The 25,699-nt window shown below is 40.2% G+C and overlaps 1 protein-coding gene across 5 annotated transcripts in view; it reads left to right on the top strand.

Moving 5' to 3' along the window:
• Positions 1-25,699, top strand: part of HECW1 (HECT, C2 and WW domain containing E3 ubiquitin protein ligase 1) — a 253,047-nt gene that overhangs the window by 147,134 nt on the left and 80,214 nt on the right. For 4 of the 5 annotated variants that reach the window (XR_010609789.1, XM_065665696.1, XM_065665692.1 and 1 more), the window contains 2 exons: positions 7,170-7,248; positions 14,773-14,942. Coding sequence is in view for 4 of the 5 variants with exons in the window: in XM_065665696.1 (XP_065521768.1) it covers positions 7,170-7,248; positions 14,773-14,942 (249 nt within the window). In the remaining variant the exon portion in view is untranslated. The remainder of the gene's footprint in view (positions 1-7,169; positions 7,249-14,772; positions 14,943-25,699) is intronic. The other variant, XM_065665693.1, reaches the window with a different exon arrangement.

The following is a 25,699-nucleotide window of genomic DNA, read 5'->3' as shown; positions in this document are numbered from 1 at the left end:
AAGCACAAAGCTGTTAGGCAGCTTCAAGGAGCCTTCTTCCCCACTAACTCAACCAGAGTTTGTTTTGCACATTGGGGCTGTAAAGTGCTGTCATCCTTGGACCACTTCAGACTTACTGAGAGGCCTGTTAGCTCTCAAAGGGTCGTTGGCATCAAAGAGCATGCGGCCTTAGAGCCCACATGTGAGCAGTTGGTGAGATATGCTGCAGGAAGCAGTCATCCTAGAAGTATGCTATATATACAGAAAAATTGGCTGTTGCTTCAATACAGTCCAGCCATTGACCCAGAAGGCACTGTCCACATGCACGTGTGATTGTGTTTAAGTATCTGAAAATCTAAGAGTTTATTTAAATGAAGCTTCAAAGAGTGAAGGAAGATCAGAATATGTAATCAAAGCTTCTCTCCTGCCAAAGGATAGCTGAAGTTTATTAGGCAGAACTGTTGAAATAATTAAAAAGCTAAATCTAACAAAATTTTGGAAGAAAAGATACTGAACTCTGTGGGAGGTACTGATTTGTTGCCTCAGTCCTCGATTTTGTTTTAATTGGAAGTGGTTGCTCCTAATACTGCTATTCTAGCTTGCGGTTATGCTGAAATAGCATTGTACCCACATAGGGTAGCTTGGAGAATATGAATGATCTTCATGCAGACATGGAGGTCTCATACACTTGGTATGTACTGTCCTTGACTGTCCTCTTGTCATAAGTGTGTTGATAGGTGCCTTCTGGAGGGACTAAGCAGGATTTTTTCGTGGTAATTTAGTTTGGCTGCCAGGGTTTGCTCTCTGGAATCTGCTGAAAGAATTAATTGCATTTTCAATGGGGAAAAAACTGTTTACTCATTTTCTTGCTATCTTTTTAAAGGGTGTCTAGGAGAGCAGTTTTTTGGAATGAAAATCTTCTGTCTCCTGGCAGTCCATGAAGTAATCAATAAACAGAGCTACAAGATGAGCAGTGTTCAAACTAAAACAGGGGAAGTTCAGGTTAGGTATAAGGAAGAAGTTCTTTACTGTGAGAGTGCTGAGGCCTGGAGCAGGTTGCCCAAAGAAGCTGTGAATGCTCCATCCCTGGCAATGTTCAAGGCCAGGTTGGACAGAGCCTTGGGTGCCATGGTCTAGTTTGAGGCGTCCCTGCCCATGGCAGGGGAGTTGGAACTAGATGATCTTAAGGTCTTTTCCAGACCAAACCGTTCTATAGCCCTGTGATTCTGCGAGGCAGACGGAGGGCAATTGCCGTATGCCCACAAAGGGCAAATTCTCCTCTTAATTAGGGAATGGCATTGAGAGATGGTGTATTAGAAGGCTAGAATAGTGCTGACTGTGACACATGAGGCAGACCTTGTGTGTGTAGCCACAGTCCTTCAGGGATGTGAGCCAGCTGCAGGGAGCCCAGCAGGGAGTGAGACTGCTGCTGGAGCAACTGACTGCTCATTTGAAGCACCTGATAGAAAGATAGTCCGGTGCCAGCACAGTGGCTTAACCAGCTAACAGGATAAGTGGAATATATTGCATTCAAGAGCTGGATAATTCTGTTAACAGAGTCAGGGTTGTAGCTGAAGCACTGCCAGTAATTAGGACTAGATTTTCAAAGTGGTGCCTGGGATTATAGCCTTAATTCTGTCAGTGACAGGCTCAGGACTCTGCTCCTTTCATGATTTGTCCATTATATCCCAGTGTGCCCTGTGTTCCCAAGATGTGGCAGAAGTCAAGTGATGGAGAAAAAGGAAGCATTTATTTAGTGTCTATTTATTTAGTCTTTTTTTTTTTTTTTCCAAAAAACATTTCTTTTTAAATTCAGCACTTGGGAGGAAATGGGAGTATTCACCCCTTTGCAGATCTACTGAGGAATTCCTTCTTTAAAGAGAATGGTAGTACATGAATCGTGGACTTGGAATGGTATCTTATATTCTTTTATTCTGGAAAGATGCTTCACTGCTGAGCTGTGGGAAAAGAAAGGCTGTGAGCCTTTTCTCACTTGCTTAAAGAGTTGTCCTAATGTTAACAATTCACTGTAATAAAAAGGGCAACCGTAAAAGCCAACAGAACTAGGTTAGGGGAGAGTAACTTCTTGACACCCGTGCCAGGTACACACAGGTCTGTTATAACAGTAGGTCCAAGATAGTTTAAACTGACATCAGCAAAGTTATGCAGAGCGAAAACCGGTACCCTGTGTTGTGCTGGGCAGTTTTGGACCTGTCTTAAATCTCAGAGGAGCTAAGGGATACAAACAGATGGAAGGAGACAGGGCCAAAGCATCAGCTGCTTCTTTTCCTCCTGACCATTGAATTCAGGCTGTTAACCTTGTTTAGTTTGCTTTAAATCTGCAGGCAGGTGTAGTGCTCTTGAAAAGCAGAGAACAGATAACTGGAGCTTGAAGCAAGCATGGTATGGGCAGTTACTAGACAGCCTGTCTATTCCACCAGCTCCGGAACACCGCATATTTACCTCTGACACATCTAGCAATACTTTTTCTGTCTGCTGAAGCACAACTGGGGGCTGAGTTGATGCTATTTTTCACTTGTGATTTGAATCAAGCACAGGTTACAGCCTTCCCTTTTCACAGTGCTCTCATCTACTGCTTTTCATCCTCAGAGCTGGCATATACAAACAGAAAATACTTTGTTGCCTCGCTGTTGTAGTTTCTAGTGTTCTTTCACTTAGACTTCAATCATCCATACAGATTTGCATAGTGCTGCTTAGAAGTGAGGGTCCATCTGAATACTTTCATATGTTCTTAGGTGTGTTATTTTAAAAAGAAGCTCTTGTGAATAGATAGTATGGTCCAGGCTAGAGCTTTGCCAGTTTACAGTACCTAATTAATCTTCATTAACTATTACTGTAGTTACAATCTGTACTGTCAGTGTAAAATATTCTAGGTTTTAATTAGCACCTTCTGAAATTGGAACTTGATTGGATTGAGCCATTAGGCCACATCCGTGAGGTTCACCATATAAAAGCAACAAATACAAACAGTGCAGTGTTGTTTTTAATATCATTGAAGTTTCCTCTGGTTTAAATATAAGAAATCCTGGCCTATGTGAGATAGTTTATATCAGTTATGATCATTAAATGTTACCATTCTTTTGCAGCAGAAGCTACTGATACAGAGCATAAGGACTGAGGCGTGACAGTGTTTTTCTGTGCTGTGCATAGGAAAAGGAGTAAGTGCTTGTATTTGTCAGCTGTGCATGTCTACCAATGGTAGACTATAATAAAATCATATTAATCCTGCTTCGTATCAGCAGGACTTCTAGAACAACTAAGTTGGGCTGCACAGTATACAAGCATGCTAAAGGGAGTGGTGCAAAGCATGTTTTATCAGCGTGCTGCACTATTACTGGTCAATGTGGTACCCAAAAGCAGATTTTCTATGTGTAACACCAGGCAAACATGGTCACAGCTTCTTCCAGACCTACTTCTCACTGTATATATATCTAAAAGTATTTGCCTCATCTTAACCTAGAGGTACATATAGGCTTAGTAGGGGTACCCCAGGTGTACACTGTAAGCAGTTTACATCCAGGAGCAAGAGTGTTGTCCTCGTTACTGTTCCATGTAGATGGGTGAAGAGTAAAGGTATTTTGGGAGATGTTTTTACTTAGCTGTGAGAGTCTGTTTCTTAGCTTCTGCTTACACAAATTTTTGGTGATGCACTTGGAATTTTGCCTGAGCAATAGCTGATGGACTGTAGTGCTCGGAGGTTTCTCAAGTTTTTTTGATGTTTTATAACACATGCCATGGCTAATGTCTCAAGGGCTCCATTTGCTAGTGTGAAGTTGCCTTCTTTCTCATTCAGGGTCACATAACTTCCTTCTAACATTTGCAGGAGCTACTCACAAGGAAAAGTGATACTAGGACAAGACTTATTATTTTTAGCTTTCAGTCGTCTCCTTCTCTCTTCTTTTTTCTCTCTACTGAAAAAATGAAACATGCTACCAAACATGAACCTTTTCCTGAGCTCAGCAAGTCCCGAGACGCTTGGATCTGGTCTCAAGTACCTCCCTGTGTTTCACAGGTAGCCATCACAGGCTCTGGGATTGTCTTTTGCCATGTTTCTGTGGCTGGGGAAGTGTGAGCAGACCAGAAGATTTTACAATGTGTGTTTACTGGAGAATATTTTAAAGGAAGTGCTAATACTTCTCTAACTGCTTGACTACATGCACTCCTATCAGTGGCCGCGACACCAGCTGTGGATACAGGCAAGGAAAGCAAAAGGAGGTTTGATGCTTCAGGGAGCCTTTGGTTTTCTGAGAGATTCAGCTAGGCTTGAAGTTGTAGCTCACTTCCCATGTCTTCATGTCTGGATAGGACAGAAGCATGTAATAAAAGCATTTTCATCCTGTTTCTTATCAACAGTACTCTTAAAATAATAAGGCTGAGTTGCACAATGTGCAAACATGACATTTTAAGCTGAAAATATAAACTAATTCAGACTGAGCTCTCACTTCAAGGGCATAAAGGAGCACCAAAGTTATTGAAGGAAAATCACATTTGTTCCTTTTCGTACCAAGGACTTCAAGTCCATAGGATGTCAAGTGAGAAGATCAATGTTGTCTTTCTGTCAACTGTATTTTAAGAGGCAGTTGAGAAGATAGAGGGGGTTTATCTCCCGATGACTGAATTCAAGGCTTACTTACAGTGACAAAACTCTCGATGTAATTATATTGTAGCTACTAAAATCAGTCTGGATTTCTTTCATGATAAATGGCAAGCAGGAAGAGCTTGTGCACTTCCCCATCCCAGTCCTCAGGACACTGTGAATCCCAGTTGGCTTGGTGGCTGGCAAGTATTGGTGACCACACACCCTCGTTTGTCCTGCCCTGCATTAAGTGCTGTTAACCTTGTCCTCAGTACTGGGGGCAGTCTGGTATTGCATTAGTGAAACCAAACTGCAGCAAATAGCTTTTTTATTTTCAGAAAATCAGGCTTTTGTTGGGAGACTTTGTTGGGAGATTTTTCTCCCTTCCTCCCCCTCCATTACCTCCGACTCCAAATGCTAGTATTAAAGTATAATCACTTTCCTGGCCTTCCTAATAACCTTCACTGAGCGTGTCCATGCATAATCGTTCCTTCCTTTGACATACGGTATCTGCCTGCTCTTGACCCCTCTCTGGCACATGACCTTCCTGAGGATCTGTGTTGTGGTTGAAAAGGTGCAGCGTACATGTGGGAAGAGTAGCAAACCAGTGCCACCAGACCACTGGAGGACAAGGACCATGGGACAATGCTACACAGAATAGATGGATCCTTTGTTGTTGTTAATAGGGCTGAATGTGTGATTACTCTCTTTGTATAATGCCAAGCTTGGCCAGTATAGGTTTGGCCGTGTTGGTGATGCTTTGTCTCTATTGGGATTTGTGGCAATAGTCTAGTGTCTCAGTACAATCTACTGATGTAGCCATGGCCCCTACAAGGGTCATTTAATAGCAACATACTATGAAGTTTGGAACAGGCTGGACTCCATCAGATCCACCCTAGTCTGTTCAAAGCATAGACTGTTAAACTATTCATACTGATTCATGGCGGATCTAAAACCCCAGAGAAGCATTTAAGGACTGAAAAAAAGAACATTTTGAAAATGTGCATATATCTAGGTCGGTTGACCCAGTTACTGTCCTGGACAAAATGCTGAGAAAACCATTAGTAGTAAGCATTAAAGGATAATGTGTAATAAATGTCAGGCAGTGACATAGTAGGAAAAATACATCTTGACAAGGAAATGTCGTTTCTTGGCGCGATCACACCTTGGGCTGGTAAAGGTTACTGAGCTCTTCTCATCAAACTCTCCTAGTCACATACAATATCCTGATGTAAATATGTCTTTATCCAGAAATCAGTGGTGGTGTCAGTGAGTAAAGTGAAACCTGCTTAGCTGAGAAGGCTGAAAGTGCAATTGCAACTAATTAGCTGTGATCCAATAGGAGTGTTTCCACTGGAATTTGCTCATAGTCCCACTCTACTCACTATCCTTTTTCCCGTTTAAATAGTCTGTGAGGAACAAAATGATTATGACAGTTGAGTCTAACAGAGACCACTTTTTTATAATGGTGTCTAAATTCAACCTATGATCTAGGCCTCATCTATGCCTTGACCTGCCAGCTGTGCATGTTGTTTAATGCCTGCTAGCTGGGCTGTAGTGTTCCCTTGACCAGGTTTTGTGCTCTCTGGGGGCAAAGAGCAGCTTGTTTTCTAAGTTAAGCTTGAATACACAATATTTAATATACTGAGCAGTGAGTCACAGCTGAGTGGGACTTCAGTTACTGTTTCCTGGCAGAAATTGGAACTTCACTGCATAAACGCTGGTTTTCTTTTTTGCCTGAAAGCCAAACGACAGGAGTGGTGAGAAGCTGCAGCTTCCCGGGCGCAGAGCAGCTCTTGGTTTGACTCCAAAGTCAGTGGGAAGTAGTAGTAGTAGTAGCACCATCTCCCTTCTGAACTTGGAACCTGACTCCCAATAGCATCTCCTCTGTTCTGTTCTGGGAAACAGTGGTGAAAACTACTGATGGTGGGGTATTGCTGATGGCCCAGACACTGGCTCGAAGGCTTCCGCGTTCTGATCACAGCCAGAAGGTAGCCTGGGTCCCAATTTGCGCAACAGAAACGCACTAATAAACTTGTTGAGCCAAAGACTGACATTAGAACCTAAAGTGTGGAGTACAAAAGGTCATCTATTGATTTCCACCCCCCAGATCACCCTCAATGCTTTTGCACACAGTATTAGTAAACTTTAGGAAATCTTTCTCACTTGTATGTAATAAACTTTCTGGAACAAGATTTTCTATGGCAGTAATAAGGTATTATAAAGACAGAAGTTGTTTCTAGAGGTGAGAGCCACATCCCCATGCTTACGCACTGCTTTTGTCTCCTGTAATTTTAGTATCGCAGTTTCTCTACCAAAAAGCAGTTCCTTTTTGGGAGAAAACCTGCTATACCAAAATTACAGTAGTATTTTTGTGTCATTCTATATTCTTAAGGAAAAGCCTTCAGGAAGGGATAACTTAGGCCACTAGTGGTTAAATTATTAGCTGGATAAAAACATAATTTTGATTAGTGGTCATCTAATTGATTCTTAGCTGTAAAACTAAGAATCTTTTAAAAAGACAGTTACTAAGCCATGTGTCTGTTCAAGAGTTAATGAACGATACACACTCTCACCACAGTTTTTCTTCCAGCAGATTTTTAAAAGCATCACCAATGAAGATTCAATCCAGGGACAAGGAAGTCGGAGACTGATAAGTTTTTCATTGTCAGGTAAGTCACTGCTGAAGTGCAAGTTCTAAGCCCAGAGAGTGGTGAACTGCAGTTACTAAAGCTTTTCATGTACATGTGTATCTATGTATATGTATGTATTTATGCATGGATTTCTCCCTGTTGCTCTAGAAGTGAGGCTGAGACAGAGAATTGTGATTGTTGTCACATAGCTGTCTTCCTTCAATGAGAGTTATGTGTTGAAGTGTCTTGCTGAAGTGCAGTTTTGGGGCCACATTAGGTTTTCCTGCTTACAATTAAATGTGGTGCCATACATGTAGGGAAAACAAGATCAAAGGCATATGCTTCACTTACAGAGCAAAATGTGGTTTGAGTGGTAGTCCTCTGTTTCTTGGAGAGCATGTTCCACTGTCTTGGCCTGGACCTGAGGCAGATCCATGTGCCAAGGTGCACAAGCTTGTCTGTATTGCTCAGAAGGGACTCTCGGGTTTCCTGAGCCAGAGGACTGCTCTCCTCTTAACTTTTCTGAAGAATGCTTAGCCCATTACTTGGCATATCTCTGCAGGTTTTAAGGGCTTACTATGGTTCCACGAAGCAGCTATGGACCATTTGATTTAGCTTTGGTAAAAACAACTTGTAAATCACTTGTGTAGAAAAAAATCAGTTTGTCAAAAGAGAGTAGTTGTGAGCAAGGTTCTCATTTTGAAGTTTTATGCTTGCTACTTCATTTCCATGGGGTTTAGCTCCTGGAAAACAAACTTAGATATGTTGAACATGACTTGGAAATTCTTGGGGGAAGTAGTACAGAGGAGAAGAGTTACCCTTGTTCAGAGTTTTTACAGACTTAGGCCTTTCTGTTTAAAAATCTCCATCTGGCCAGCATCCCATTACATGATTGGTTTGGCCATGTGATTTATTTCAAGTTTCCCTCCAAGCTGTGTTAAAGTCTTCCATATCTCTTCAATATTAAGAGTGCAAGTCAGTGCTTTTCCAAACTAGATATCCAGTGTGTTTCTGGAGAGGCTGTTTATGCTCTATGGCAAGTTAGACTGACTTTAGATGGGGCTCTTTTAACACTTGTTTTTCCCAGGTTGGACACTGGGCATCCACCCAGTTATTCAATTTGATAAACCCACAGGTTTGGCTCAGCAGAAATAAAGGAGTAGAGTTGATTTTTCCCTGTTCTAAAATAATCTTATATAGAAAGGTTGCTCCGATTAGTAACGTTTTTTAATCTCTCAGGTTCTTTGGCCTAGTAGACCAAGAGATACTAAGAGTTGTAATCTGTGAGACGGCTAAATAATGTTGTCTCAGTGGGCCCTTTTATTAACTAAACTGTCTAATTTACAGCTTAATTTAAAGTATACAAAGACTATACCTTGTAATACATTTGGGATATCTTATTCTAATGGTTCACTAGCAATTCATTTACATTTTTGTCACATCCATATTAACAGCATCATCACAGCCAGGTATTTGAAAGGCCTTGAGCTAACAGTTATTTTGTCAACAATCTTTGCTACCAAGATGGCTCTATTTCAGTCTTTCTGAAATGAACAGATTAACACATCACAAGGATTTATTTATTACCTTCTTACTTAATCAATACAACAGCAAGAAAAAAGTTGTTGTCTCTCTTGAAGTAAAATTATTGCTATTCCTTTATCCGTTATGTTAGCTAATAAAAGGTAAATCAAGCCAGGCCTTCCAGAGGCATCAGAGGGAACTGGGATTGCTTTGTGCTTGCACTGCTTTCACAGCAATAACTTCTATATTGCCATTGTCAGCTCATACAACCTTCTCCATTTCAGTATCTATATTTTAGTATACTATCACCTTCAGTGTCATTACTTAGAAGTTAAGTTTCCAAATTATGATTGGTTTAGTTGCACTTAAGGGGAAAAAAAAAAAGTGTAATCCAAGTAGTTTGACCAGGGACCATTGCATTAGGGGCTGCACTACCACAGAGCCATTGTACCCCATACAGTTTGTCATCTGAATAATGTGAGAAGAGCTATGCCTTCTACCATAGCAGTTTTAAAAAGAATAAGTTATTAGAATGGGAGAGAAAAATCTCGAAGTAGACCAAATCCCAAGAAATGCTGAACAACATCAGTCTGTTTCAGCAGACTTGTATGGCTTGCTCTGCTGCCTAGTCACTCCAGTGAGGCCCTGTGATAATGTGAACTGTGCAGAAACAGTTTCTTTGGTTACAAAGTCCTTTATTCTTTCTGTAGTTTTATTGAGTATTTGGTTGGACAAAATCCAACTGTTTTCAGTGGAAATTTTGCCTGAGAAAAGATAAAAATGTCAAGCAAAGACAAAAGTATAAACTGATGCTTCAAGGCAAAAGGAGATGGGTAACTTCTTGAGAACAGAAATAGCTGAGAGTTTGGCTTTGGTCAATTTGATTTCTCTGAATCAGTAGGAGGTTTGTTTTCTAAGTGTTTACTTCTTTGGAGACTGGAAGTTGGTCCTGTGAAAGGTTAGTTCAGATTAATAAGCTCTCAAAGAAGATAACTTCCTATGATTAAGCCTCTTAATTGTTTATATGATGACTGTATTATTACAGCTTTCGTTATTAAAAATGCCAAGAGAAATCTTGTAAACCTGATCTAGCTAGATTAAATACTGTCTTTAAGGAAAGCTATGCAGTCACTTAGCACTTACTTTCCAACATGAATTTTCTACTGTTACCAGTGAATGTCACACTTCTGATAAGGCAGCTGAAAGTGTCAGAGCTGTCATACATGAAGCACAGAAAGAAGAAATGTGCTAAGCTTCCTAAGATGTAGCAGCCACCTCACTGAAGGCTCATGGTTTAGCAGCAGTGTAACGCATTTGCTGAAAGCCCTGGAAACTGTTCTGTTGACTGTTATATTTAGAAAGTGTTATCATGAGGTTTGCATGATACGCCTGCTAGCTGTATGTTGCATCAGATAACTTTTTTCAAGCTTTAATATTTCACCTATCTCATGTGTTTGCATACTCCATATTTGTAAGTGTTCTTGTGGAATAAATGACCAGAAGATCTGAATACTTCACAAACATTCAGAAGTTTATCCTCATCACAGCTCTGTGAGAAATGTGGGTTATTTTTTTGTGGCTATGGTGAAGCACAGGAATGGGTTGCCCAGGGAAGTTGTGAGTGCTTTATCCGTGGCAGTGTTCAAGGCCAGACTGGATGGAGTCTTGGATGACATGGTTTAGTATGAGGTGTCCCTGCCCATGGCAGGCGGTTGGAACTGGATGATCCTAAGGTCCTTTCCAACCCAAACCATTTAATGATTCAGACCAGGCATTTGGGTAACATCAGTTGTCAGTTTATAGAAGTCAGAGTATGAATCACAAGTGAAGATAGCATTAGGTCTGTTAAGGGTCACTTTGACAATAGTAGTTTCCAAGAAATGCTTGATCAGAATGCAGATATATAACACACTTTATCTTCCAAACATTCTTTGCAGTCCTGGTAACTGACTTTGTAACAGGAGTTGTAGACACTAAATCTTGTTTAATATTGCTATAAACCTGCCTCTTCTTCTGCCTTTCACACTCAAGCTAACTTGCCCAGACGTATTACTTACAAACTGGAGTTTCTAATTACTAGCCTTTTTCTTACGCATCAGAGCTTGTGCAAAGGTGAGGTGACTTCATGCCATCTCTAGTGCATCTACAAAGTACTGCAGTGCTCTAGATTAACAGTTTCAAAGGCCTCAAAAGGCTTTGAATTCAACTGCTCCATTAGCCTGTATAGCATCTTGCTCCATGGTGTGGAGCTTTATGTGAGTTTGTCTCAGATATATCTCACAGAACCATGATGTCTAAGGATACCCAGAGATGGTACTTTGCTCCAGTGGTTAATTGCTTGCAGTGATAAAATCTCCCCCTCGCTGTGTTAAGCTGTTCACATTAGCTGTTGAGAAAAGGTTATATACATCTAACAGTTCAACAATGTCAGGCTATCTCTCATGAAAAACAACAGAAAGAAGGAATTCAGGTGGAGACACAGCAACCACAGACTCTTTCGCTGCTGCAGATTTCAGTAATTTTAAGTGCATGCATCCTAATCCAAAATACGCACATCAAGAGGTGAGGTGGACTCAGTCTTCTTGAGATACATTTATAAACTGCACAAAATAGCCTTTCTAGGAAAGTTCCTCCACAGCTGTTGCCAAAAGGTTCTTATTCCTGTGGAGAACAGCTTCTAACAACTTTAGCTTACTACTGAAAGCCTAATCACCTGTATTGAAGCAAAATCAAACATAGTAAAACACAGATGTGTTCTAGCTGTGTCTGCTGCAGTTGATGTTCTCACCTGGTTCCAAGTTTTGCCAATAAATATATGCTAGTTTCCCGATTACCACAAAAATAGAGTCTCCATCACTGTCCAGTCATCAGTGCCTCGAAGTTTCTGGTGCTGCATGGAAAATGGGTTTGCAGAATGATCTTTACAAAGGCAGACAGGGAAGTCTATGGCCTGCCTTAGGGGCAGAGGCTATGTGCATGCAAGTGATCTAGAACAAAGGTTCCTTAGGTCTCATCAGGACACCCTGAGATCAGCCTATAAGGAAGGGAAGCCCTAAAGTTGAACAAATTCATAATTCACTTGGGAGCATCAGCATGTCGAGGTTAGTATAAGCCATTTACTTACAGTGAAGTGTGCCTAGCTGGATTAGGATGCGTGTACTTACTGGAAGTCTGCAGTAGTGAAAGAGTCTGTGGTTGCTGTGTCTCTGCCTAAATTGCTTCCTTCTGTTGTTTTCAATGAGGGGTGGCCTGACGCTATTAAACTGTTAGAGGTATATAAACTCTTTCATGCCAAAGTGTGATTTATGAGTAAGTGGGAAGCTGACATATGGTATATTAATAACGTTTTTTAAGAGATTGGATGAAAATGCACGTTTGCAAAGCATAAGTGAGTTATGTTGGTAACATTTCCTCGTATGCCTCCAAGAACTACTCTATAAAACTACAGTGTACAGCAAGACACGTCCAAGCCTTCTGAATTCATTGGTTTCAGCAAAGTCTTAAATTCAGCTAACCTCAAACCATTAGTTAAGTATTTAGTATCTTCAGAGCCTTTTACTGAATGCAATAGCTGGGATTCTTTTGTTGCGATGCTACACAGCAGTGGTAAGAGAGTACCTGAGCCGTTGGTTACAAGTTACAGCATCTACAGGTTTCACTTCGGATTAAATGAATGGCTTCAGGGTATCTGCAGATGCCCATCTAGCTTTATTCAGCGCTTTTGTGGTCTTGATGCTCTGTTTTTCATGGTGCTGAGAATTTTTAGGGAGATATGTAAGTACAACTGGCATATTTTTCCTTGCAAAAGCTATTCCTGCTATCCCTATGTGTGCTTAGACATTAAAAATTGAAGTTTCTGCCAGTTTTACAAAATCTGTTCTCTTATGCAACTAAAGCAAGAAAATTACACAAAATTTCCTGTTGTGTGCTTAGCTAACTTTTTTTTTCTCATCCAAATACAAGAATTAGACTCCTAACTAAGCATAGGAGTATCTTCACTTTCAGGGCTGTGCTTAATTCCCATAACTGGAAAGAGGCTGGTAGGTCATCATAATATGTATGTTCTTTATGATACATAATATATAAGCGTACACGATTGAGTACTAGGTATTCTTTTCTGTCTCAGTAGCCCATTTCTTTGCACAGTGGTGCCCAAAGATAGTATGGTTTTTCTTTGAAGGGAAAAAAAAAATCAGAAACATATCCGGCAATAAATATTTCAGTTTCAGATTCATTTGAGGAAACATCAGAGAGAAAGAAAATAAGATCCCAGAGGTCTTTCTCTGCTCTCATATGTTAGCAGCCTGACACTATTATACTGCTGTGTCTTGTCATTCATACTGCCTTTGCAATTTTTAGTTGCTATTTCTGGAATTCATTTCTAACAGTATAACTTCCAAAGCAAAAGAGTTTGCCATATAGGATTTCAGCAGGGCTGATAGATGAGATGCGTGCTGGTTACACAGAGATTATACACTCAGAGAAAAAAAATCAGTGTTATCAGTTGGAACCAGATAATTTTCTTTGTGGAAGAGTGTTTCTAGGACCACAGCAGTGCATACAGTCAGCAAAGTACTTTGAAATAGGCTATTAGTAGTGATAGCGTCTATTTTTTGGTAATTGTTAGAGAATGTCACAACAATGAGATTCTTAAAATACAGTCTGGTTCAAGACCATCTGTCCAACAGCTTTGGAATATGTGCAACATGAATTCTGTGCTGGAATAGATGATTAAACCAACCAGAACAAAACTGAACCATTTGTTGTGTTGGCTATTACCATATGTTAAGGAAGCAAAATACAACTGGGTGAACCTTATCCCTGTTCTTGATGCAGCTGTTTTTTGGGAAGAAAATACTGGTGTTGGTGTGGAATATGTAAGATTTTTAGATTCATCCAGAATATCTGCCTGGAGGGTTTTACACAGTCTCCCGCAATCTGCCAGAATAATTGGGTTTTGAATCAGAAGACAATTAAAAACTGTGAAAATTAATGTTTTCAAGACCTGCCTAAAAGAAAAAAGTATGTGCTTAAATTGAATGTTTATGTAATATATCTAGGCAGTTTTAGAAACCATCTTACACTCTTTATCTCTTCAGTATGACAAGAGAATGTAGTTTAGTGCATATAGCCCTATGTGAAATAAAGCTTTAAACAGAGGAGAAGAATATCCATGCAGAAAGTGGTGGAAAATAAATCAGCTGCTGAACTTGCTAATAGGAATAAGTGCTTATATATTCCAAAGAAAATGCATCTGGAATAAGGTCAGAGGCTTTCATTTGTAGCTGTTGAGCCAGAATTAATGATATATTTGTAGATTGGTTTGTGTTTCATTGGCTTCACAGGGATGGATCGTAATGGACTTTATGTCTGTCTTCAGAACACAATGAGTAAACTTTGAAATCAGTGCCTGGGGATTTTTTGTCTTCACAACTCATGTTCCTTGGGAGTTCTGCAGCTAGAAATCCTTGCTTAGAATCTGAACATTATATACAAGAGTTTTACTAAGTTACTACAGGTAAAGTTTACCCATGAGGGAAGGAAATGCTTTAAAGTGGGGAAATATATAAGATTACCTCTCCTGTAGAAAAAGAGTGATCTAAAAGATTCGTAGAAAGATAAAATAGGTATCTAGGACAAGTGACATACATCGGGTACTGAATGCCACGTCTGTGTGATTAAATGAATAGATCTCTTTTTCAGAGGAGTCCTGCTACTTGAGTCAGGCTGAGCGAGTGCTTAGCTCCTTAGCAAAATCAGCAGATCACTTAATTTAAGTTGCATGAACCCTGATTTAGAAGCCAGCTCACGCTGCAAAATCAGGTTGTAAAACTTGCAATTTCATTATATAATCATTTGTAAATCGTAAATCAGAAGATCATCGTGGTTTGGCTTTATGTTACCTCACAAGAAGCAGTGAGTTTTTTCATATTCCTGCCATATTACTTGAATTCCTTACTAGTTTGCTTATGCTTTTTCTCACATCCCAGAGAGCTACCTGGAATGTGAAAAATAATCAGGTTTTTTACTTTCTTTCAGATTTCCAGGCTTTTGGTCTGAAGAAAGGAATGTTCTTCAATCCAGACCCTTATCTGAAGATTTCCATCCAGCCAGGAAAACATAGCATCTTTCCAGCACTCCCTCACCATGGACAGGAGAAGAGATCTAAGATCATGTGTAATACTGTTAACCCAGTCTGGCAAGGAGAGGTAAGCACTCTGAGTGTTGAGCTGACTTTTCTTACTACAAGAAATAACTCTAGCAGTATCCTTCTATTTTTTTTATTTTTTTTTTAGGGTTTATTTTAATTCTTTTCTTGGCTAAATAGTTGTTGACCCAACTGTGCTTGATGCATTTCATGAGTTCTTGTCTTAAAGCAAAAGGCCTACCTAGTTACAAAGATGATTGATATGTTAAAACTTGCAGCATAGGTTGTCCTTTGTGGCTGTAATTTATGAAGTTGTTAATTATTGAAGGCAGGCATAAAACAGAATTGAAAAATACACTTGGATAGCCTGAAAGGCTGCTGGTAGATTGTCATGGTGTTCTTACACTGAGAGAAGACATTATATAAAGCAGAACAAGTACAGCAAGCAAATAAAAAGAATCTGTGGTTGAAAAGTGTCAGTGGCAGTATAAATTAAAAGCAACTTTGGCACATTTGCCCATCACCTTGAAGAAATACTCTCTAGTCTGCTGCTTCGTGTTGGAAGGGCTTAGGAGGTATTAATGAAATCTGAGAGTTCAATTGCTGCCTGCTGTTTTTAAATTACACACAGAATGGCAACAGGCAGCAAAGAATAAGGAATCACTTTGGAATTAAAGGCGCCTGACATAATGGGTGTGATTTACTGGCATTCTCTGTCAGACCAGCATCTTCACTGCAGGAAAGCATAAAAGTAAATAAATAGACTAAATAGATTTATTCAAATTAAAATGCAAATTATAAAGTGGTTTAGGGATAATTAGGTCAAGCTGTATAGACATGGCACTGTAAGTGGGAGGAAAAAAGACAGCAGTCACTGAATTCTCTACCTGGAGGAGGATGTTCAAGGAGCTGGGTACCACATCAGAATGTGTGACAGGTGACCCTAGGGGGGAGTTTATGTGGCAGGGGGTAGAACTTTGAAAGTCTGAAACAAAAGGCCTTCTAACAGGACTTAATTAAGTGGAAGCCCCTGTCATGAGGCATCCACCAAGCCATAATTACTCTGTGGCTCCAAGCATCAGAAGTATCTGGCTGAGGAGTCCCAGGCCAAGCTGAGGAGCTGGAACTGACATGGAAGATTAGGGAGTTGGCAGAGATCTTTCAGTGAAGTGCATAAGACACAGGCCTAGAGGCAGGCAGGCATGGAAGGGTAATCTGTATGTGTGTGTCATGCTCAGTACGGGTGATTGTGGGAGCTGGCAGCAAGTGTGGATGCCAGGAGTTAACAGTCAGAGAAGGACACAGGATATGAATTTGGACCCACAATTCTGTATCAGGCAGAGTTAACTGCTGAGATGGCACACAGGCTCTCCATATCCAAAGAGTGACGGAGGCTGAAAATAGGCTTTTTAGAATTGCACAATAGTCAGAAAGTCTTCTCTCAACAAAGACAACCGCCAGTCAATACAATTTGTTCTCATTTCAAGGTCCTTTTGCACTGCTGGAAGGTAAAATAACCAGAGTAAGAATTTGGCCCTGATAAAATGTCAAGGGCGTCTTCTCCTCAGGCCATGTGGGATGGCTGAGTTTGTGGGCTGACACTTCTTTTCCAGTAGAGCTCGGCAGTGAGAAAAGTAGAAACAATAAAATGGCCTAATTACGGACATCACAAAGCAGAAGAGCACAGCTGGCTTCCAGCGTTTCTCTTCACCCCCTGGTTTTCCTGGTTGCACGCAAGCACACTGCTTCTCCCTTTCTCTTGTCAGCCTCTTAGTGGCTAAGGAGTCTAAAACAGCCAACGTGTCCTTCTGAATTCTCTTCAGCTAATGCTGAGATGTTTAACTGCATGCATTTGTGTTGCAGTCTGTGCACATCAGCTACTCTGAAGTCTTTGTTACTGAAAACCCACCTTGGTTTCTATTGCACAGAACACCCTTGGCCTGATCTTCTTCAACTTTGTCCCTTTATGGGACAAGGGGAAGAGGAAGACTAAGCTATTGCTGAATCATGGTGGTAGCTATTCTTCTGTCTACCCTTTTCACTGATGGAAGTGAATATATGAAGGGAAAAATACTGAGGAATCATTGCCATTCCATTAAATAGATCAGTTACTAGCTGTTTTCCTCAAAAAATATTTTAGGCAATATATTATTTCAGAAGGGTGATTCTTTCCTAAGGTTCTGTGTCACTACATGTAAATAGAAGGAGGGGAGGGATGTTGGGTTTTTGGGGGAGAGGGAGAAGGGGTGGTTTTGATGGTTTTGGTTGGGGTTTTTGTTAGTTTCTCAGTTGAATTACATTCTTAATTTGTTTTTGGCTGCTAAACGTGAAAAAAATCTGGAATAGGGAAAAAAACCTATCGAAATAACCATGATACCTCAGGCAATTTTTCATCTGTCTCATGTAATGTTGATGATCATAAATTCACAGGCTGTTCAAATACTGTTCAGCAGAAGTTATCCTGACTTAGAGCTATTCTTCCATTACTCTGTTTTTAAATACAAGAGGACATAAGGAAATAGAAATTTCTCTCAAATTGAGGAGTAGCATGTGACATCAGCAACTTATGTACTGTTAAATGAAGTGAGTGAGTTCCTGGAGAGCACATGGAACTGCATAGCTTCACTGTAAACCCTTAGGTTAAGCAGACATTGTGCTGGCAGTCCAAAGAGCGTCAAGAGCCTAGTGGGTGAGTAGTCCTGTCATGCTGATTTGACTTAAAATGCAAAGGAAGTGCCCACTTCCGAAGTCTTCCATCCATCTAGTAGAATGGAGATGGGTGAATGTTGATCATCTCTTCTAATACTGATATTAGAAAAATAATGATACTATCCCATTTTGATTCATATTGAGACAATGTGACTGCTGTCACGTTCTTTGGAAGAAGCTCCTTTTCAGAAGATTGATTTGTCAGCAAACAGTAAAGGGACAGAGAGTTCAGACAAGCAATAGAGATCATCGGGGACCATAAGCAACCAAGCAAAGTGGTTTAAAAAGTAGTCCATGTACCTCCAGCTGGTTAGGAAATTCTCTGTATGGTTTTGCAGATAAAGTACTTAAAGCCTCTGGACTTTTCCCTTAGACATTCTTTAACTGTGACAGTTTGATCTAACTGCTGCTTTAGTTTCTGTTCATTCACTAGTGAGTGGATTGAGAGCTTCAAGGGATGGCCAGTGAGACGACTATAAAATAGGCTGTCGCAACTATCCAGCATAGTTAAAGCAGTTGGGAAGTGTCACCTGTTAAATGGTGCATTGAATTTCAACTCCAGTAATTCTAGCTCTGGAAGAGTAGATTGCTTTAAAGTGGGAATCCAGTACTAGGATAAAAACGATCTCAACTCCCTGCAGCTTCGCTGTTTGTTTCTTTGCCTCAACCTTTGCAAATCCTGTTAAATTATAGCTGATGCACAAAAATAGTGCTGCTTATCACTCTGAAGATAGCTGCGTTTCATAGGTGAATTAATTGATGTGTATAAGCAGAGGTGTTCAGTACTCTGTTGCAAGAGCACTTGACATATAGTAGTTAATGTGTCAGATCTCATAAACAGAATTACAGTATTTTCACGTGTGTAACTTGTACTCTCTGCACCTCAGATAACCCACAACCTTTCAGAAATATAGCACTTGACTCCCACATAACCTGTCTCTTCAGATTGCCAGTACAAAAGCAGACGAAGGAAGCTGTCAGTGGCTTGAATGCCCGAAGAAGTTAGTTTGGGGAGAGAAGGCTTCTGTAGTGCAGGCCATCATCAGTGATGGGTTTGCATGCTGCCTACAAGAATGCCAGCTGAGTGCTGGTTTGTATCTGCTTTTGCTGTGATGCAGATTTGTAAGTCAGGCATTGATTCTGTGATCATGAATGCTGGACTGGTGCATGACGGACTGAAAGACACTTTGTCAAAGTGGCCAGATCATGCTATATGGGGTTTATGGTAGCGTTCTACTTCGCTTGAGGCTTTATGTTGGCTGATAGGATGAGTACTGCCTGTTGTAGTACAAACCTACAGTGATACAAGCAGGGGATACTTTATAAAAGACGAGTCTTTCCAGAACAGAGCTAAACCAGTAAGGATGCTTAAATATATTTGAATCAGTGGTATAAATTTAATCTAAAGTAGGTTATATTTGATCTAATTTTGATCTAATATTCAGAGCACTAGATGCTGATAGTCCTGCTCACAGAACCGTTGAATGATTTCACCAGAAGTCCTAATGAAAAAAAGGAACATCACACTGATAGAACTACTTATTTATTAACTCTAGATATATTTTTCTCTCTTTTACTGCTAAATACAAAATAATCAGCTGCATAAATTGGAGGCCTTTACACCTAAGCATAAATGCAATATGGGTGCAGTGAAAGCCAGAGCCTGAATTCAGTATGAATTTGCCAAAGGTGTCGTTGGGACTGAGTGGACCCTTGTGGGTGGTAGCTTCACTGTATAACATTTCTGCACACATGGCCAGGTAAAGTGTAAACCATAGTTTGATTACTCAGAAAAGCTGTGATTTTACAGCTGTAGTTATTTTAATATCTGGTGATGATTGAAGTGTGAAAGCCCAAGATAACTTTGGTTTCTCCAGGAATTAGTTATGGTGTGAAAAAATTGTCTAGGTTTTTTATTTAATGTGTTATTCTTCTGAAATGCTTTTTAATTGCAACTTCTGCATCCCAGTAGACTACCAGTCTCACTAACCTTGTATATGAGTGCTTATGAGAGTGCTCAAATATGCTCAGTCTATGCTGAGCTAGTAAGAGATGAAGAAAAACCCTGATACTTTAAGCAGTGTTTGCACTTGATTTATCCAGAAGTTCTTTTCAGTTTCTAATGGTTTAGGGCTGAAATTTGCCCTTAATAGAGTAAGAGACATCTTGCAAAACTATGTAAGCCATCAGAGAGAATTCATGATGAGTGTTGTGCAATATGTGAAATAGACAGCAAAGACTTTCTTTATTCCTTGTTTTCAGTACAGAGGAAATCTGAGGGATTAGTGATTCTGAGGAAGCAGTCTAGGAAGCCAATTTGCTGAAGGCACTATCCAACTTCTTCAAAGTTCGGTAGAAAGGATTGAATTTGACTTTAGTAGAACACCACGTATTGTGCATCCCTCTTAGTGCAGGGAAAAAGCAAACAAACAAACATTGTGCCATGCGTAAAGTGCTGCATTGGATCTGGCACCTTGCAGTCAATGCTGAATTCCAGGATGCTCTCAGAGGATGTGTAGGCCTGTCCCAACTTTTCGGAGCAGTGGAACTCTGTGCTTGACACTTCTGACTCTGTAATATTTTGTATTGCCATAGAGAAGCACTGTAGTAAGTTTAAGAATCTCGAATTCCCTCTGATCTTACCCTGTTGTTCATACGAGTAGCATTATATGGGACAGAAGAGATACGTAGTGAGGGTTTTTGAATGGGGATACAGATGGAGAGTGGTGAGTACATTAAAAGTGTAGTTGTTTCAATAAAGTATTTGAAACAAAAAGCCCACTAATGAAATATTCAGCTGAAAGACTAAATCTGTCTTCATCCATCAAATGTAATTTACAGCCTTTTAAGATTTGCTTCAGCTTGTATGATCCCTGTGGCATGATGGATATCTCAAATAAATTTTCTTTTTAATTCTGTAGCTTATTCAGCTCCAAATCAAGAGCCTAGTTCTTCCTATCACCAATGTATTAATGTATCTACCTTTCACCGGTTATTATGCTATTAAAGAACTTGACTTGCACTTAACTTGTCTAATTGGTGCTAATGGGCATACTGCGTTCATTTCAACAACTTCCTTGATGGTGTTCCTGAGAGCCGATCATGGTGATCTGCCCATATTCAGGGTTGTAAATAATATTGGTAAAAATAAAGCACAGAAATTAATCATCATCATTAGTTGGCTTTCTATGAAAACTCATCTAAAGCTCTGGAAATGGTTCTGTTATCTTGTAAGTGGAATATAGATGTATTCTGCTAGGTCAGCATAAGCACATGTCTTCATTCTTTGCCATATGTAAGTTGTGTATTAAACCCCCACAGGATCTGTTCACATTAATAAAATTAATCATCTCTGTCTGTAAAGCCATTGCTGGGTCTGGAAGCAAACAGGCCCTGGAAAGCAGATTAATGTCTGAATTAATCTTCATCCTCACCATCTTCAGTGGTGTTTACTACAGTGTTTTCAGATCTTGCTTGAAGATGGCAGCAGTAGTGTAAAATCAGATTTGCATTTACGTCACTGAGATGGTGTGAGACAATGAATGTGTCAGCAGGATCTAGGTAGCTTTGATTCTGATTAGTGTCCCTGTGAGAGTGAATCTGTAGGAGGTGGCTGTATAAAATCTGTGTAAATGAAAAGAGAATCCTAATGACTTACTACCAAGTAGAGCCCGAACTGATGGTATGCTGCTAGCCCAAGAGGACTTAGTATGTTGATGTGATTCTCTCCACTCTTGCTTTTCCCTCTTCCTCCCTTCTCTGTATTTCTATAATTAAGTAGAAATAATTACTTATGGCTTGTTGATTGCCTGAGAAAATACCAACTAAAGCTTTTCCTTTGGCAGGGACGTTTTAAGGCTGTGTCTGGTACAGATTCTTCAGTGTCTAGTAAGATGTGCTATAATGATGCAGATTTTCTCTTAGTGAGGAATTAATAGAGTCTCTGTCTCCTGTTCTACTATTCCTATCTTTTCATTAGATGTGTAGGATTAAAGCAATTGTTGGATCTCCTGCCAGTCTCACAAATGGGACAGCTATTAACAAATGGCTAAAGTGGGGACAGTAGAGAGATGCAATGACTTTCTTTCTAGATCAGGTCTATTTCTTATCTATCGTAGTTCCAGAGGGGTGCAAGAACACCCAAAAAAGAAAATAATTGAAGAAGATACTGGGAAAATAATACAAATACTGACTTCCGTAGATCATAGTTCTTAATGATTCAGTGGGTCCATCTACAATACTCTTTTCATTCCATTCAAGAGAGCAGTTTCAAGGCAGATCTCCTGCTCTGCCCACTAAAGACACCATTCAGCAGTCTTAAAGCATGTGAACTGAATTACTCTTAGTGAAAACTAAGCCAAGAGATGTGCTTCAGGAGTGCACCAGACACCTTTCAGATGATAATGGGGGTTCAGCCCAGGACACCAGCTTGGAGTTACTTTGTAGGAAAGCCCTTGCAACATGTCTAGATGTTGTAATCAGGTGCACAGCACCAGCTTCTTTGCTCTCTAGAGCTATCACATTGTACCACGTCTTCCCATTGCAGATATGACCAATGTATTCCAAGGATCAGGAAACATTAGTCTCCACAAGGCCTCCACAAGGCTCGTGACATGTGCTGGTTTTATCCAGTGTATTAGGGATGTTCAATCATTCTTTGTCTTCAGACTTTCTGCATACAGCTTCCTTTTAGGAATCCACCTGACAGATAACCATTTCTTGTACAGTCCTAAGACATTTATAGAGGAAAATAAAAAGGTCTTCCTCTCTGGAGCTCAGCACTCAGAGCTTGCTTACACTTACTTCCAAAGCCTTAAATCTGGGGGTCTTCCAGATCAGACACGGGCAGCTGGTTGACCACCTCATCCTTCCAGTGGTGCTCCTCACTGTGAGGGTGTCCAAGATCTCCACTCATCTCTATCTAACCTATAAAGAGGATCCCTCTCATCCATAGCTGGTAAGGGTCAGACAGGGGGATATATCACATGGACAAGATGGCATCTGAGACTATTTTGAGGGCCAGGCACCCTGTGAGAAACAGGTTGTTCCTAATGGTAATTTCTTGGCAGTTTTGTTGAGGCAATCTGCCATCTCTTCAGTGGAGTGTGCTCTGTCATGTATCATCTCAAGTTTTAAGAGTAATTTTGTACCAAGCAGTTGTTGATGTGATATGCAGGGTAATGCACTGTGACTAATGCAGCATTGTAGGTAATTAGCATTGTAGGTAATTACTGGTTTGGGCTAATCAGAGAATAGAGATTTAACTTACTGTTTCTTAGCTGTTCATCTACTGCCTGCTGTAGATCATACATAAATTTTGGATCCAGTTATACCTTGAAAGAGTTTCTCCCCCCCCCTTATATAATGCATTTTACTTGGATTTCAGTTAGGGATCAAGTAAAGACATCAAGTTCTAGCCATCACTTAAAATTTTTGTGGATTGTTCTTCCCATGTGTCCTGTTTTCTGCTGTTATCCAAATAAATACAGAATCAGTCATTAGACAAAGTCTTTTCCTTGGGTGGGGCTTTAGCCATGAAACTATAGCTGTTTTGGTAGATGACTTTGCAGATGTGCTGAAATCCATTACTTCCTTTGAGTGGTTTTGTATTCAAGTACAAATAAAGCCTCAGACGAAATCGCAAACCACATCCATGCAGCCATAGTCAAGTTTGGTGGAGCTCTGGACAGCCAGAGAGGCTAAAGCTTTTGAAACATCAGAATATAAAAACTGCCAGGAATTACATGTTCACTTTGTTCTTTGAGACAAAAAAGCCCATTTATGTAAACTTCAGTACAGCCTTCTACGGTTAGTCTCACTGTAAACTTTAGTGTCTTTGGATTCCAGCAGATTCCAGGAAGTTCTTGACCACTCTTGCAGAGTTTGCACTAATGGTGGTGATTGAAGGAACCTACCTTTTTGTGGCAAAAAAACCCAAAACCAATGAACAAGCCCCCACAATGAGCTGTGGCCCCAGTCAAACTATACAGCTTGCAGACTGCTGTCTTAGATTGGGAAGGAAAATGCATGGTAGCCAATGCTATCTGCAAAACAGAAGAGAATCCAGTTTCGAGGAGTGACTGCCAGAAAAATTGGAAGTTTTGTTAAAATGAGATATTTGAGCTCATTTGGGCTGAAGTTCTTGTATTTTTTTTTTTCTCTGCAACCATGAGGTGATATATGACTACTGTGTTACAATGACTATATTGAAGACAACCATGAAACACAGGGTCCTTTCTCTTCCAGATAGAATAGTAAAGGCCAAGGCTTTGAACAATGTAAATGCAGCCAGTGTTTCATGGCTAAGTTACGGGGGCTGGCACCTCTCCAAACAGAAGGTGAAGGAAGAGAAGGAGACGTGGGTTTGATGGAGGTTTGCTTCCACATCCAAACACAACAGTCCCATCTTTAAATATCACCAGAGCCTGCGTGTTTTCAAAAGTGATTGGTGGTTTTGAAAATGTATTTAAAAGTTTCTGAGTTCTCAAACCGAGGTGTTCCGCTGGGATCCGTCTTTCAAAGGGCCAGAGGCCTGTGTGTTCTTCAAACAAGGATCCCTTTGGGCTTTTGAGTGTGGATGGCCTGAGCCTGAGGCATCCACAGTCAGGGATTGCCTTAGAACAATCTTTCCAGTTACTACATGAGAGCAACAGCAGGAGCAAGTGTTTAGGTGATAGAAAACTGAATTATGTAAAATTATCACTATTTTACAAGCTGTCTCCACACCCATTTCACCGAGTTCACTTCTGATCTCAAACTGCAGTTGGTTTCAAATGGCAAAACCTTTGAGCTTCACCACAGAACGCTTCTGGTTTTAATGGCTTAATTGCATTTCCAAAATGCTGTTGGTTTATGCATCGGAACAGTTTCCCAGAAGAACCATTTAGCAGCTGTGATCATGGACAAGAGGCTAGTCGCAGGGCAGTCTCATGTGTCCTCACATGCAGTGTGGTTGGCAGGTGATGAAATCAGAACAAAGTTTGATTTTACAGATTGCATGGAATATCCTGGTGTTTGTATATCTGAGAGGCACTGCTGTTCAAGGGAAAAATGACATTTCCTTTGGTTGATGGCAGAACACCTTGCTTTGTGCATCCATACTCACTGCTCAGGTGCTGAGAATTACTCTGGAAAATGTCAGTGTGTTTCTTGTGCAAGGAAAGAGCTGTCAGGTTTGGTTCTACCTGATACTATGGAAACAAACACGCAAGCAGAGTCTGATTTGCTTGAGAGCTGTACAACAAGACAAAATACTAATAACATAGGAAGGTGCAGATCATTAACCTATGTTTTACTTTCCACTTACGAACAGTTCAGCCTTCACCTGTGTGTGTGCATGCTTTAGCCCACAGAGACTTTTTTACAGTAGAGGTGTCAACAGAAGAGTAATGGAGAATTCATTAAATGGCAAATTGCTGTACGTTACAATACCCTTGTTCAGTTAAAAGTTAATTCCCTTCTGGTTTCATTGTAAGTGTCATGAAATGGCAGTTATCAGAGGGTTTTTTAGCAGGTGAAACAGTAATGGTAATATAACTTACTTTTATAAAGCAACTTTCAATATACATGGGGAATTAATGTTCTCCCTTTTGTTAGGTCTGTCTTCTTTGGTAACTTGTTGCAAAGATATAGAAGAAAGTAAGAATTGAATAACACTTTAGCTGTTACTTGAATTGTATTTCTCTGACGATTTGCATTTTTGCAGGGCCTGATTAACAGAATATCCTGCTCACTGGTTTTACTTGAAGCTGTTAGAACTGAGCATTTCTGAAAAGTAGATCATGATTCAATAAAGCAAGCAATTTAGGGCTTAACTCGGGCCTCAATAACCCGGAGCATGATACTGTTGTGAAGATTGTTTTCGGCAGCGGGAAAGCTAGAAAATCCTTTCATCCATCTCAATATTCACTTACTACAGAAGTTGTCTTCCAGTTCAATACTGACCTTTCTGTGAGGCAAACAGCAATCTTACAGCTTTACTACTATTGCACACCACAGCAGAGATGTGCTTTCTTTGAACAATGGTATACTAGTACTAGCAGATCTGTTTGGAAAAATGATTGTGACCTATGTCACCAGCTCCAAGTGTGTGCTGGATTGAGCCAGTCT

The sequence above is a fragment of the Lathamus discolor genome, chromosome 2 (genome assembly GCF_037157495.1).
Source record: "Lathamus discolor isolate bLatDis1 chromosome 2, bLatDis1.hap1, whole genome shotgun sequence".
Classification (NCBI taxonomy): domain Eukaryota; kingdom Metazoa; phylum Chordata; class Aves; order Psittaciformes; family Psittacidae; genus Lathamus; species Lathamus discolor.
This window is presented reverse-complemented; position numbering and strand designations above follow the sequence as displayed.